Source organism: Scardinius erythrophthalmus (assembly GCF_964197995.2).
Source record: "Scardinius erythrophthalmus genome assembly, chromosome: 12".
NCBI classification, from domain to species: domain Eukaryota; kingdom Metazoa; phylum Chordata; class Actinopteri; order Cypriniformes; family Leuciscidae; genus Scardinius; species Scardinius erythrophthalmus.
In genome coordinates this window covers 29921946-29937880 of record NC_138232.1, presented here as the reverse complement: position 1 = coordinate 29937880, position 15935 = coordinate 29921946, and the positions used below count along the sequence as shown (strand labels likewise).

Genomic DNA, 15935 nt, shown 5'->3' with positions numbered 1-15935 from the left:
ATAACCAGTACAACGAGAGAGGGGGCCCCTCTAAAGGGGATGCAGAGATGTTGCTGCGTCTTTATATTAACATTTCTGATTGTTTGAATGATCAGCCCTCGGGGCCCCCCTCAAAATGCAGGGCCCCAGGCATATTGCGACACCTCTGCTCATTTTGATATCTAGCTAGTTTTCAGTCAGCTGGTGAAATGGTGGGGTTGTGTGACATCGTTCAATGGAGGCGTGTTAAGGCAGGTTTTAGGGTAGCGCTCTGGGGTGCTTTCGGCCCGACAGTGGAAACGGAACTTAAAGGGATAGTTCACCCAAAAAAGTCAAATAAGCCTATGATTTACTCACCCTAAAGTCATCCTAGGTGTATATGACATTCTTCATTCTTCATTTTTTTGTAAATTTGGAGTGCTGTCAGTACAGAGAACAACGACAAAAATCGGTGTTGCCTACATCATGTTATCCTCTTTTTAAAATTTGCACCCTGTTGACTTCAATGGGGCAAGTTTTAAACCTGCTTTTAGCCTCTTAACATCCTTGATGTGTCATTACAAGTGCACAGCCAATGTGAGTGATTCCTTCAGAGTGAACGCGGGTGAATCTGACTGCAGTAGATGTGAAAGATATGGATAAAAATTATGTTATTTCAGCCAGCGCTCATACCTGTATTTACATCCTGTTTTCGGTCGAAGGCCATAGAAATCGATTGTCGAGTTCACGCGCGTGATCATTGGTAACTAAACCTATGCGCGTGAACTCGACAATCGATTACTATGTCCTTCGACTGAAAACAGGATATGAGCGCTGGCTGAAATAACATCATTTTTATCCATATCTTTCACATCTACTGCAGTCAGATTCACCCGCGTTCACTCTGAAGGAATCACTCACATTGGCTGTGCACTTATAATGACACATCAAGGATGTTAAGAGGCTAAAAGCAGGTTTAAAACTTGCCCCATTGAAGTCAACAGGGTGCAAATTTTAAAAAGAGGATAACATGATGTAGGCAACACCGATTTTTGTCGTTGTTCTCTGTACTGACAGCACTCCAAATTTACAAAAAAATTAGCTCAATGTTAAAATTGACCGGATTTCTTCTTTAAAACATGTCCTGGCTCTTCTCAGCTTTATAATGGCAGTGAATGGCCATTTCTGTTTTGAAGTCCATAAAAGTGCATCTATCCATCATAAAAGTGCTCCACACGGCTCCGGGGGGTTAATAAAGGCCTTCTGAAGCGAAGCGATGTGTTTGTCTAAGAAAAATATCCATATTTAAAATTTTATAAAGTAAAATAACTAGCTTCCGGCCAAACGAACATATGGATTCGACTTAACTGTAAAGTGCAACTTTAAATAACCATTGCTGTGGTTAACTGGATTGTCAATGCATGTTGAGACTGCTCTTCAGTTCAGAGCATAGACTGTAAAAAAAAATTGGTTCAGAGGCATGTCTTTTGGACAGGATGAATGGAGGGTATGAGAGAGGATTCAGGGAATTCAGTCTTGGGCTGCATCTGAAATCGCAAAGTTCCCCATATAGTAGGCAAAGTATGTGACAAAAGAAGTATGTCCGAATTCACAGTACTCATAAAAGAGGTGGCAAAAAGTAACCGGATAACCTACTAGAGATTCTGAAGTGTGCATACAATGCACACTTTACTATCCCAGGAGGCCACAGGAGAAGATTTGTGAATGGCAGCGAAACGACACAACTACGCTGGCAGGTTACGTGATGATGAAAACATGGCGAATGTAATACGTCCAGATTACATTCATACTACATTCAAATTATACAGAGTGTACTTTGTTAGCAGTTGTGGAGTAGGGGAGACCAGGGACAGTTGCAACATGGGGATGGTTGCAACATGTCATTTTTCTCCTATCAGAAACCAGCTAGAGTGATGACACTCATACTGAACATGCACAGTTAGACCCTCCCCCCACCAAGAAGACAGTAGACATATTCAACATCTGCTGCTGCATTTATTGAACAAAACTTGTTTAATCAAATTAATTAATCAAAACTTAGTTTGAATTATTGTTTTGTTGACTTCTAAGTGACATGGTTAGCATGTGTCAAAGTCAGTCTGTCTAGCAGGCACATGATGTTCTGTCATGGCTGATAGGGTTGGGGACGGTTGCAACAAGTAATAAATTGCATGTTTAATAAAAGTTTGTTGCATTGCAAATTGTTCAATTGTTCCTGTCTGGCACTGAAATATGGAGAGATTGAATAGCATCTGTAACACCTGCACACTGAATCTATGTAGGCCTATGTTCTACACATAAACTAACAAAACTCAATAACTGTTATTTGATAAATATCACTAAATAAATAAATTATAGGCTACAATAATATTATTGAAATAAATAATACTATAATATTATGGTAGGCCTAAAACAGTTAATATTTTCAGAATTCTATGCTCATTGAGACAAAAAGCTTAAGTTAATTAATGAAATTTAAGGTATTTTTAACATGTTGCAACCGTCCCCTGGGTCGGGGTCAGTTGCAACATCTGGCTTCTTCCATTCAAATAAATACTGTGAACGATATGTCATATATAATCATCTTTAAATGGTATGGGTAATTAGCAGACAGATGCAAGTTTAATATATACAAATTTGGTTGGTCTAGTCCAAATAGTCTCTGAGTAACTGAGAGAAATGCAAAAAGTGTTGCAACTGTTCCCGGTCTCCCCTAGTTATTCCGAACAAGTACCTACTCAAGAGAGTACACAATTCATTGTGTATTTGTTTGTTTGATGTGTTTTGATTTCTCTTGGTGACAACGTGTTGTTTTTAAATGTCCTGTAGAACTAAATATGATTAAGTCCCTAATCAAACACACCTGATTCAAATAATCAGCTCGTTAGTAAAAGCTCCATGACTTGAAATGGGTACATCAAAAAACATCCAAAAGATGACATCCAAATGCCATTTTTGCACCTTTGGGGAGCAGAGAGGGAAAGGGGTGCTGCACTAAGCGTTGTTCCATATAAATGTGAGCAAATTTCCCCTTCATAAATGCCCTCTCTCCTCTTAATACCACCCATTTCTGACTAGCAATAGCAATTAGTAAATCATGACTCATGGATGAGTTTCAATAGGCTTTATGTCCCACTCCAACTTCCTGTTTCAATAATAAAATACACAAACAATGTTTGTAATATGACTTAGTTAAGACTGGTATGAAATTGCCCTGTGATGTTTCCCAGTAAGAATTTAATTTAGCATATTCTAAATTTTCACAAGGAACCAGACAACATTTGTCTACTACATACATTTCATTTCATTTCTCTACCACTGCCACTAATGGGAAATCAAACTTTTGAAAATAATGTCTAGCAAGCTGCTATTTATTTAATATATTACCAGCCCTTTTGTAAGAGCTAAAAGCAATGGTGCAGAGACCACTTTAATGGTTGTTACACAACCATTTGCATTGATATTTATTGGTCATCCTTTTTAACAAAGCAACAGATATATATAAGGCACATTTTTTGGCAAAATACACTGGCTGGATGAACAAATGCTTAAGCTCTGAAAGCTATAATTTTAGGGGAAAACAAATAAACAGTGGTAAACTTTAAAAAGCTTTGACCTATGGTGCCAGTTTGGTTTAGGACAAAACTCATAGTCACAGTACAAAACACTTTGTGTCTCTTCCTAGTAAAAAGAGATTACACCACTGGCAGAACACAACATCATCAAAATTCACCATATATAATATATTTATAAATATGCAATAATAGAGAAATAGATTCATACTAATGCCTGTTTGGTCCAAAGAACAGTAGTTAGCTAAAGTACAGTGTTAATCCAAATACATACTGAGAAAAAGACACACAACCCCAAGATCTTCTACTGTCTCACCAAGAGACCCCTGAGCAATGTCGTTACTGTTTGGCACTTTTTTTTCTCTCTTACCATTACAAGAAATATTTAAAAAAACAAAAGAAACATTAAGCTAAAATTATGATGGCATTGGCAAGCTAACAGCGCCATGACATTAAAAAGCTCGGTTTAAACATTTGTAAGTTTGATAACACTGCAATTTCAGTAATAAGCCTTTAACAAATATTAGATCATGCCTAACAGATCAGTACTTTATGTACATTCAAATATGAATGCATATGAAAATATATTAAATAAAATTTAATTTCTATTTCAATGTACATTCATCTGATCTGTTATATTGTAATTGTAATATTATATATATTTTTTGTTATTAATGAACTATATACTATCCTATATTCTGTATATCATAAACTCTTGATTTATCTATATTTGCAGGTTTTAAGAGGTACCTGCCGAAAGGCAAATATTTTGCAATGGTAGATGTCTTTAAGTGAAACTCAGCAGTAAACCTGAACTGAAACTTCAAAGTATCAATAACATTGTCATCAGTGCAGCCCAGTGTAATAAGGGTACAATAAGGATGTGAACTAAATTAGTGAGATGGCAAGTCTGCAGAATTTTAAGAAACATTAAAGCTGTGCTATTAATAAAAAGCAGCAAGCACATTGCACAAAATAAATCAATAACATTACAAATGACACAAGAGCACCCTGAATCAAAGCTCAACACCACAATCTAAAGCAGCTGAACAGCAGATGGACTTGAGTCATTGAAAATTCCAGTTTAGATGGATCTAAAATGGCAGCTAAACAAGGCCTCACATATGTACATATCAATTTTAAGAACAGTAGTTTAATCACCCCAGGCAGATGTTTATGTCCCAGAGATGAAAGAGGGAAAGAAAAATATTGTGCAGTTCTTTGTTTGGGCAAAGAATTCAGGAAAACAATGCAAAGAGCCCAAAGGTTCATTTCGACAGCTTACTAATGACACGAATGAGAGCTGCATTTTCATCCTTCAGTCTCTGGTTGTCAGCACGCAAATCCACAAGCACCTAGAGGGGAAGTGGTGACAAGAGTGAGATGAGAAGGCCCACATGGAAGCCTGTATATCAGTGGCGGCTGCTGGTCTTTCAAAGAGGGGAAGCTCATTTTCGGCCTACATCATAAAAATAATTCATTTTTTTATACGTAAATTCTACGTTCCTTTTCAAGAAAATGCTCTGTGAAAAATGTATGTAATAATATAATAAAGGTATAAATAATAATACAATAAAGTATAATAATAATGCTACTAATAATGTATATTTGTAATTATTTTTGAATTATTACTAATAATAATAATATAAAAAATATAATAAGTAATAATATAATAAAGGTATAAATGTATAATTGTGTGAAATGCATTATAAAAATTGGCTAGCAATTTCGACAAGCAAATACCAAGAAATAGGTTGCAGCAGTTTGTCTTTGAAAAATCCGTGATGGGACTGAGCTCGAACAGCTTCAACATCAGCGACTTTTTATTGTATGAAATCGCTGTCAATCAAAAGGAGACGCAGCCTTTCGACAGACCCCCCAATCATCACGCGGAAGCCCGGAGTCCGGGCCAGCCCACTCCCCATTCACTCCAAGAGACGCTGAGCGTCCGTGGGCGGGACATAATCGCAGCATTTATCCAATGAACGTCTAGTTTCGAAGCGCTGAAAAAAACTGTTCGAAGCAGCCCCATTGAAGTCAACGGACGCTGGGCTTCAACAGGGAAATGCACTGTGACGCTACGGGAATGTATGAGAAGGAAATCGAGTCAGCCGACCTGTAACTGATTCTGAACGAACTCGTCTTTGAGATGAACGTTTTCTAACGCATTTTAGTCAATAAAATGTTAATACAATAGTACATATTTGACCATTCATTTTTTGACATTATAGGGGAAGCCGAGCTTCCCTTGCAGTCTTAAAGAAATCGCCACTGCTGTATATGCATGGAACTTTGCAGAAAGCTCTGAAGATTTGGCATGACCATCATTTCACAAGTTCTACAGAGCTCCCACCTTTTATATGTTTGTTTATTAAGTTGTGTTTAGCTGTCAAAAGAGTGTAGTAATCTCAAAGCTCTTATTTTTTTTAAATGACCATGTTTAAATCTATTACACATATTTCTCATGAAAAATCCTAACAACAAATGTAAAAAACAGTCAGCAGATTTTGCATAATTAGGAGATTCCTGATGAATTTTAAAGCTCAAGTTCTTACTTTGAGTTCATCTTCTAACTCAGATGCTCTCCGCTGAAGAACTTTCTTTTCCTGTGTGGAGAGCAGATAAAAATAATAAAAAACACTTTACAATAAGGTTCATTTCATTAACATTTGCGCATTAGGTGAACTAACAATGAATAATACTTTTACAGAATTTATTAATCTAGGTTTATGTTAATTACAACATGTACTAACATTTTAACATTTCAAGCCATATATATTTCATTAATGTATTTAAAAATACATTTAATTAATAGATGTAAAGTAAAAAATTAGTTTACATTTTTTTTTGATAACTGTTTGTTCATGACACCAGTGCATTAACTAATGTTATCTAATGGTATGAAATTGTGCACTGTAAAAAATAAATTGAGAAAACTTCAAATCTGTGTTCAGATTTCAAAGGTTTTGTAAACTGGAAAATACGTAGTTGTTTTTATTATTATTTTACAGTGTGAGAACTTACAAATCTCTCCAGCTCCAGTAGGGCTGGTCTGTCTGATCCATTCTCTTGATTCTGATTACATGCAAACAAACAGAACAGACAAAAGAATTCTCTCTCACTTTAGTGGTTCAACATATCCTTTCCCCTTCCTCCAGTCTCAGGACAAGAAAAAACACCTCTCACCTGTTTGAGTTTCTCCAGCTGAACTTTACTTTCATTTAGCTGCAGTTGAGTTTCCTGCAGTTTCTCTTTTAGATCTCCATTCTCTTGCAACACCTGCAGATACAACTGAGATAACACACAAAACTGTAAACCAGCTCTTATATTACTCATTGGTCTCTTGATGATTGTTGCGTAAAAAAAAATCATTACCTTTCTAAAATAATGAGAAGAATGTCTGGAATCATCTAATAGAGGATCCCTACAAAAACAAACAACACTGTTAAAAATATCACTGCAAAAGCCTCAACATTACTCTCTCAATGTGAGCTTATAAGCAGCTTATTTAAAACTGTGCACTAATTAATCCGCCAATTCCGACAGGCAAACCCCAAAGCCACACCTACGCAAAGTGTTCTAGTCACAAGCAGAACAAAAAACACAAAACGCAACCCAAACCACTCAAACAAAGCTATACACCAGGAGATGTAGAAAACCTTAAAAAAACCAACCTTGTGCTCTTGTCTTTTTCAGCATTTTCATTTGCATCCATATCATCCATCTGAACAAAAGTAAAATGCCAATGCCAAGTCAGTCATTTTACATTTTTTACAAGTAAGGAATTTCTTTGCCACTAGTGACACCAAACACAAGTAGGGGTGTAAAAATTTTCTCACTGTACAAAGCAATCGGCCTAGCAACAAGAATACTATATAAATTCTGATGGTCATTTTCAATACAATCAATAACAAAGATGCAAAATGGCACCACTTGCATTTGTATGAAACGAGAGCGAGTTTGCAATGTTATGCAAAATACACTAAAGTAGCACCCAGTTGTTCCTTCTGATATACCAGTTTTGGGACGACCGCCTCAATATAGTGTTGAGGTCTTTGTCAGGGTTGGAAATTAACTTTTTTTGCCCAATATTTGCCCATTGATTTACAGAAGCCTTTTTTTTTTACCTTTTAATGGCAATTTGTTTAATAACCTTGTTAAATTTATCAGTGTTGTCTTTTATGTCAAATATTTAAATTTACTCTATTACTTAAAAAAAAAAAACAGAGTTACCAATAAAATGTTATCAACATCATCTTCAAACTGCAAAGGTGGAACAGACACTGCATTTATGTGTATTTACACAGACTCAAAGCTGGCATTCATCTACTGTATTTATACAACAACTGCATGAATGTAAATAGCCTACATAAAGTACTAATTGTTGATTATGAATGTTGTTCAATAAAATGTTTAAAAAGCTAATATCCGTTTATGAATTGGTTTAACTCTGGTGTTTTAGAGGTGACTAATCTAAAGGCCTCTGATTGACCATTGCATTCATAAGCTCAACAAAAACTAGTGTGATTGTTTATAATGTGCAACGCTGCAAAAAACTGGGTAAAAAGAAATCTGATGCAACATGAGCAGATCTAAATGTAGTGCGCAATCAATACTTTTAATTAATTTTTGCATTTCACTTTAAGTGCGACAGCTGTACTAGGTTTAGTTTAATTGTGCAGGGGCACCTTTGTTTATTAAGTCCCCATTCATTTCCAAATTCTTGTCTCTGTTCAATATCATAGACCCTTAGTTATGTACTGTTTGTGTTTGCATATAACGGTTGGTATCCAACTAAAATCATTATCATAAAAAAACATTATTATTTAACTTTTCATTCATAGACAAGAAACCGGGAATCACTTTAGCCACTATTTTAAAACAAGTCAAAAATTAAACAACCACAAACTCCTCCAGTTCTATTAACATTGTTGTGGGCAGCATTAGCTTAAAATGAAGGCAGATACACATTTCCAAAATCTATTATTATTATTTTTTTTTGAATATTCTGGTGAGAAGCTGCAAAAAAAGCATACTTTTTTTTTAAGTACATTTAAACAAAAAATGCACTGGGAGTGAAAATGCAGAATGAGAAATTAGTTTTTATGAATGTTTGAAGCTCACCTCTTCAGCCAGCTGAACGATACCAGTAGAGCGTCTCTCTTTCCTCCCTTTCCTGCGATCTCTCAATCCTAGTCTGGTCTCTGCCTCTCCAGATTCCTTCACTGGCTCTATGTCTATTGCAGAGAGAAAACTCTCAATATCCATACAGAAGTAGGGATGCACCGATGCATCGGCTGAACATCGGTAACGGCCGATATTTGCCTCGTTAACTGCCATCGGCCATCGGGAAATAAAAATGACATTCGCCGATGTCACATGGGCGTCAGTTTGGTTTGATATGCTGGGGACAGAGACGCATTCGGAAGTGCATTTTCAGAAGTGCTGGGTACAATGACGCATTTATTTATTTATTTTTCTATGAGAAAACTCCTTTTCTCGAGAAAAGAACGACCATGGTGTGTAGCAGAAGAAGCGGCGGAGTATGCACGATCCGCGAGTGCTGAAGACGTTCTGCACGGCTTTGATGGGTGCGCAGGAGGACACAAATGGGCGGCGACCGCTTCTTCCAGTGGCGGGAGCTTTTCCCTCAGCGCCGTCAACAGATAGAGCGTTAACTGTACACACCGCCGCCGACTTGAGCTGCAAAGAAGCTCTGGCCTCCCTGTCAAGGACGCTTGTCAAAAAGTACGGGGAAGCTTGACCGCTCTGAATAGTGAGTGAGAGCGCGCGCGCGGTCGGGGCTCTCTCTCTCTCGCAGAAGAGCGCGTGCGCGTTTAAAATTTAATATGAACATTCACCCGTGTTTTTTCCCTCATAAATGCGAACACGAAAAATAAAATGAATATTATAATGTTTTTTTTGTTGGGTCAGACAATGATTACCAAATTTCTCTCTCATATTGCTCCTCATAACAACTGAAAAAGAACTTATAAATAAGGTTATAACTGTCAACCAGAAAGTGACATTAAAGGTTTTTTTTGTTTCATAAATTGCTTGGTCTGATTGAATTTGTGCTCATTCTAGGATAGTGTGATCAAGAGCCGAAAGACTTGTATGTTTCAGTGGCACAAAAGAAGGAATAAATAACAAAAAGAAAAAACATCGGCATCGGCATCGGCCATCGGCCAAGTTGTTATGTTAAACATCGGTATCGGTATCGGCCCAGAATTTCCCAATCGGTGCATCCCTATACAGAAGTCATACTGAATCGAAAAGATCAAAGAGTCATTACTCTTAACTGAAAGAGCAAATCCAGGTGCTTCACACACACTTGATAATAAGACTTAGTGATGTTACGTTCGTGAACGAATCGTTCTTTTTGAACGAATCTTTTAGGTGAACGAATCGTTCTCGTTCACGTAATCCATTGACTCATATTTCTCGTTCACTGAAATTCCTCCCTCCACCGCCGCGCGGCGCTATTGCAGCGCATGCGCAGCTCAGTGAACTGGATAGCTCTGTGTTTTCAACCTGTCAAGAATGACTAAACCTCAAGCCAATAGCGTTCGAGTATGAGATGTGACGGAGCATGTGATTTGTTGGATGTAGTGAACGAATACGCCCTTCACTGACTGTGACCGAGTTGCTTTTGTTTTGAGTCTGAACGAGAGAGAGATCTTCTCGTGAACGAACTGGTACATGTCGTTCGTGAACGAAAAGAACCAGTTGTTTGAACGATAATGGTGGCGAACCGATAGAGATGGGTTTGTGTAGTCAGCATATTTGCATCGAAGAAGGAAATTAACACTTTACCATTGTAATGAAAACAGTTTAATAACGCAAGCATGGTTAAATATAACAAAGACAAATTAACATTGTCATTTTGTACTTGACGGTTTACTTGATTTAAATTTACACTTCTCTTTACCTGCTTTTCTTTTGTTTGTGTGTTTTAGACTTAGTTTTGTGGTATTTTGCACTTTGAAAAATTTACTTTACTACTTGTGTTCATTTTGTATGATCAAAAATGAATTAATTACGTTTTATTCATGTCATATGCACTTCTCTAAAAACTAAAACAAACCAAAAAATATGACAGTATTGGTTAGGTCTCATTTGCGTAACGTCAGCAAATAACATTTCAGTTAGGGCTGTGAAGGGGCATGTAATTGGTTGGATCTACTGAACGAATACGCCCGTCACTGACCGAGATCGCTCTGTTTTGAGTCTGAACCATAGACTGTAAAAAAAGAACGAGAGAGAGATCTCGTTCGTGAACGAATTGATCAAACTGGTACTTTCGTTCGTGAATGAGAGTACTGGGTAGATCGGTCATTTAGCATGTGATTCAATCTCATTCAAAGCGCAGTTATAGGTGTGCGTATAATTGTTTATCATATTTAACATACATAACATAACTCAACGTTTAATATAATCCCAGATTTATGAATGTGTATGTCTGACCAAACAATTAAAATGTTAATTATGCAAGAAAACCTTGTTTTGGTCATCTGAACCTCTTATTTAGACTTATTTTATTAATTTAGTAAATAAGGCACAAATTTTAACAAAGCCAAATCAGTTTTTTTAAAAAGTAAATACGTTCGTTAAAACATATCATAAAATACACTCTTTTTCGCCACCTGCTGCAGTATTTATGAAGAAATTGTCACTGAACGAATCAGTGAACGAGTCTGAACGAATCATTTTGGTGAACGAACTGAAAATGAACGAGTCTCTGGAAAGAATCAAAATTTCCACCACTAATAAGACTCACCTCTCTCAGCTGGTGTTACTGTGATGTTGGGGCTCACAGGCTGAACACTGAGGTTCTGAGGTTCATTGATTTTAACAATACTCCGTTCTGCTTCCTTAAGATCTGTCAGTGTTACTCCCTGGAAAAATAAATAATAATAATGAAAAAAAAAAAACATTTTGAACAGTGTGCACAATATGAGTGATTAGGGGTGTGAACACACACCTGTGTTGATCGACGTGACTGCCGCATGAGACGCGAGCGAGCTTTCCTCTGAAACTCTGATTCCTCGTCTCTCACTGGAGCCTGAAACCTGAAAAACAATTTAATCATTATTCATGAACAGAGCTTAAATCCTTAAAAACATTTATTTATTTACTACTTTTACATACACTTTTTAAAAAATTATCACTTTTAATTTTAAAAGTTCTATTTACAACAAATAAATTATAATAAACTAAATAAAGAACTAAATATAGCTTCAAATCAAACAAGTAAATAGTAATAAAGAAGAGCAACAAGCATCATAACATTACAAGCACCAAACAAAATGTGCTTTTAGTATTTAGCAGTAGAGGGCTTTTTCAAGTTACTGAAGTTTACATTGGCATATTATTTTTTATTTTAATATTGACTTGGTAGTAGCGGTACTTTTTGACATCACTAACACTGCCTAATCTTGAAGAATATGCACTCCAAATATTACCTAATGTGGTAACCCTTTGCAACAAGGTTCTATTGTTAACATTAGTTAACATGAATTAAAAATGAAAACTACTTTTAAAGCATTAACATAACATAACATAACATAACATAACATAACATAACATAACATAACATAAAGGGCCCTATTACAAGCATGGCGCAATGCGGCGCAAGTGTTTTTTGCTAGTTTCAGCCCGATGCAGTTATAATTTTCACGTCCTGCGCCACGTTGTTTAAATAGCAAATGCATTTACGCCCATTTGTGCACCCATGGCGGTGCGGTGCAGGTCTGAAAACGCGGTGTGTTCAGGCGCATTGTTGGAGCGTTGCTATTTTGCGGCAACTGAAATAGACTGCGCCATTGACCAACAAAAACCTGGTCTAAAGTCAATGCCGCAGTATTTTTTTTGCTATTTTAAGAGCGTGTTAGTAAAATGCGCCTATAGGCGGGTGCAACACGCGCACACTCTGCTTATTACACACACAGAGACCCCCAACAGCACACAAACTAGCCAAATATTAAAAATAAAAGGATTACAATGTAATCTTGTCCCGTAGATGCTCTGCTTGCACGCTTTAACCTCGCGCAAGAGCAGAGCCGTTTTCTCTCTGGAGAAGCGTTCAGTCTTTCCGCTTGCAAATTCCGCCATGTAAATAGTGAATCCGCCGTGGCGCAAGCGCAACTGGCTTTTAAAGGGAATGGGAGATGAGACTCTGATTGGTTTATTGCACGTTACGCCCAAAACACACCCATTACTCATTAAGAAAAAAGAAACAACCCTTTAGACCATTTTCTCGTTGTTAAACTAGCAAAAGTGGATTCGGACACGCCCTAAGTCCACTTGCGCTGCGCGCTTTAGACCATGCGCTTAGAGCGTTAAAATAGGGCCCAAAAGTATGGAAATAAAATGGAGTGTTCTTGTAAAGCATTAATTTCTTTAGATCAAACGATCTTACTTCCTTCCGTCACTAGAGGCGTTACTGGGGCTCTCAGCGGGTGACTCTCGCCTCTGAGGGGTGGGCTGCACAACTGCTGTGCGACTTGCTCTGTCCTGATCATTCACCTTGACTTCTTTATCCTCACTGGTCTGAAAAACACAAACATACAGTGATTAACCACAAGCACCAGCAGAGACATTCGACAGTGAAAGCTAAGACAGAAGAGTGTGTGTCTTACCCCTGAAGAAGGAACAATGCTTTCTGGAGACGATACTGTTGAACTTTCTAGAACAGAGAACAAAACAAACATCAAACATGTAAATATGATAATGCTGCTGTATATATGTGTGTGTGTGTGTGTGTGTGTGTGTGTGTGTGTGTGTGTGTGTGTGTGTGTGTGTGTGTGTGTGTGTGTGTGTGTGTGAGTGAGTGAGTGAGTGAGTGAGTGAGTGAGTGAGTGAGTGAGTGAGAGTGAGAGAGTGAGAGTGAGAGAGAGAGAGAGAGAGAGAGAGAGAGAGAGAGAGAGAGAGAGAGAGAGAGAGAGAGAGAGAGAGAGAAAAACCTGGGCTGTATTCTCTCTCATCGTTGAGACCCAGGCCACCTGAGACCCCTCGTTCTTTAGACTGGTCCTGTACACACATTTTGTCCCTGCTGCTCATCCGGCACACAGAGCTTCTGAGAGAGAGAGACATGAGTGAAGATGCCCGTGACAGACAAAAGATTAAAAGACAAATCATCTTTCTCACCTGCGTTTCTTGTTTGCAGTATTGGCATTTGAGATCTGTGAATTCTGTTGCTCAATAAGTGCCTGTTCAGTCCTCCACTAAAATAAACAGACACAAAAATGTATATAATCATCACACTTCATTAATATTGGATCTAAATAGACCAGATTTAATTCATTTTATGATTAAACATCATAGCAATGAGTGACATATTTCACTAGGGTTGAGTCTGCACCAAAATTTTGACTTGGGTACAAAAATAAATAATTACAGCCACACTTGACAAAATATATCTTTATATACTTTATTTATATATACACTATATTTTTATTTCTTTATTTTTACTGGGTTTCCACGTGTATATGTGTTAAAGGCCTTAAAAGTCTTTAATTAGCCTCGTATTATGAACTTAAGGAAACACGGACAGATAATTCAAAATGCTTTCCTGTCTTTCTGGGATATATAAAAATGATATTTGGTCTATTTTGCTTGCTTACTTTATTAGCAAATAATGTGAAAAAGTGAATCATGGGGGCTAAATTAACAACTCTGTGAACACAGCCTGGGAGAGCATTGTGAGTGATGATTTACAGAAATTAAAGAGATTCCAAGTGTCGTCCATTAGAATAATTCTGTGGATATTATACAGTTAGAAGTTGTGTTATTGATGTCACAAAAACACACTAATAATAATAGTACAAGTATATGTACTTTTTTTATTTGCTCTGGCAATATGAAAGAGAACAGACACTTGCAATTTGTTCAACTGTATATATCCACAGAATTACTCTAGGAGGAATAATTGACAACCTTTACCAATAGACCGGATTCGGCACGCAGGCCACCAGTTGAAAAGGTATGCTATATTACATGCAACATGCTGTGAATTTCTTCCTTTTGTGTCTAAAATGACCGATTGATTTAGATAGAGTTGTGTGTCTGTGTGTGTTCTCACATTAGCCTGTCTTTGAGACAGCTCTTCTAGTAAAGACACAACGCTCTCGTCCGCCACATCAAATGGAGTCTGACCCTTAAAAAAACAAAAAAACTTTCAGTTATTATCATTTCCCAAACATGCATGCACACCCACACACATTATGAAACAGAATTATGGCTAACTGCAGTGCTGCTGCAGAACTGTGGTGCATTTTGACACAAAACAGTAGCTCCACACTTCCTCTTCCTTTAAGAGAGAATGAGCCCGCTGCACTTATTTTTTTGCTATTGCTATTCTATTGCTTATACTTTCCCATTTAGAACTATGGTACATTTCTGTGTTTTTATGATTACAGTATATTGGCTGTTGTTAACACATTTCTTGATGTGAACTGAGTATAAAACATAAAATTAGTAATAGATAAAATAAGATAGAATTGTCCTGAAATATAAATGTGGCACAATGGTGGATTTGACTTTGTACCAGGTGTATACCTGTCTCAGGAAGACAGCTTTGTTTCTCATAGACAACAGTTATAAGCAAATGGAATTTTTATCAATCAGTGCACTCAATCCCTCTATCACTCACCCCATTGCTAATGGCCTCCATGTCACACAGCTGCTCAGCAAGCAGACGACAGGCCTCACTTTGACCCCAGTGAGCCGCAGCATGGAGAGGAGTCCAGCCATCATAGTCTTTAGTACTCACATCCAGACCACACTGACACAACAATCTGAGAGAGAGAGAGAGAGAGAGAGAGAGAGAGAGAGAGAGAGAGAGAGAGAGAGAGAGAGAGAGAGAGAGAGAGAGAGAGAGACAGAGAGAGAGAGAGAGAGAGAGAGAGAGAGAGAGAGAGAGAGAGAGAGAGAGAGAGAGACAGAGAGAGAGAGAGAGAGAGAGAGAGAGAGAGAGAGAGAGAGAGAGAGAGAGAGAGAGAGAGAGAGAGAGAGAGAGAGAGAGAGAGAGAGAGAGAGAGAGAGAGAGAGAGAGAGAGAGAGAGAGAGAGAGAGAGAGTATACAATATAAATGTAGACACAAGCTCTGTTCCAAAACCTAGTAAGAATTTTAAAGGCAGCATTTTAAAGGGTAATGAAACACAGAAACACTTTTTTTTTAAATGTTAACACATATGCACAGTATGCATTGCACATAGCTAAAAAGAATATCACACAATGAATATGAAGGGAAAAGTGGTTAGTTTTTCAGTTATTTTGATCCATTTCATTCTTCCATGTTAATAACCAAAGCAATGTCACAGAATGTGACGTATCAGTGTTTAAATTGTGTCTAAATTGTGATTAATTTAGCTATAACTAATG

General features: G+C 37.4%; 1 protein-coding gene across 3 annotated transcripts in view; it reads right to left on the bottom strand.

Annotated features, from left to right (window-relative positions):
• Positions 1 to 3089: 3089 nt before the first annotated feature.
• The window catches only part of ppp1r12c (protein phosphatase 1, regulatory subunit 12C), a 38522-nt gene continuing 25676 nt past the window's right edge, over positions 3090 to 15935 (bottom strand). Inside the window, exons 7-21 of one of the 3 annotated variants that reach the window (XM_081381128.1) lie at positions 15205 to 15349; positions 14635 to 14709; positions 13701 to 13777; positions 13517 to 13629; positions 13193 to 13239; positions 12973 to 13103; positions 11536 to 11623; positions 11332 to 11449; positions 8676 to 8788; positions 7226 to 7275; positions 6927 to 6975; positions 6738 to 6842; positions 6576 to 6626; positions 6107 to 6157; positions 3090 to 4906 (exon numbers count right to left, since the gene is read on the bottom strand). In XM_081381128.1, coding sequence (XP_081237254.1) covers positions 4820 to 4906; positions 6107 to 6157; positions 6576 to 6626; positions 6738 to 6842; positions 6927 to 6975; positions 7226 to 7275; positions 8676 to 8788; positions 11332 to 11449; positions 11536 to 11623; positions 12973 to 13103; positions 13193 to 13239; positions 13517 to 13629; positions 13701 to 13777; positions 14635 to 14709; positions 15205 to 15349 — 1300 coding nt within the window. In that variant the 3' untranslated portion in view covers positions 3090 to 4819. The remainder of the gene's footprint in view (positions 4907 to 6106; positions 6158 to 6575; positions 6627 to 6737; positions 6843 to 6926; positions 6976 to 7225; positions 7276 to 8675; positions 8789 to 11331; positions 11450 to 11535; positions 11624 to 12972; positions 13104 to 13192; positions 13240 to 13516; positions 13630 to 13700; positions 13778 to 14634; positions 14710 to 15204; positions 15350 to 15935) is intronic. The other 2 variants (XM_081381129.1, XM_081381130.1) reach the window with 2 other exon arrangements.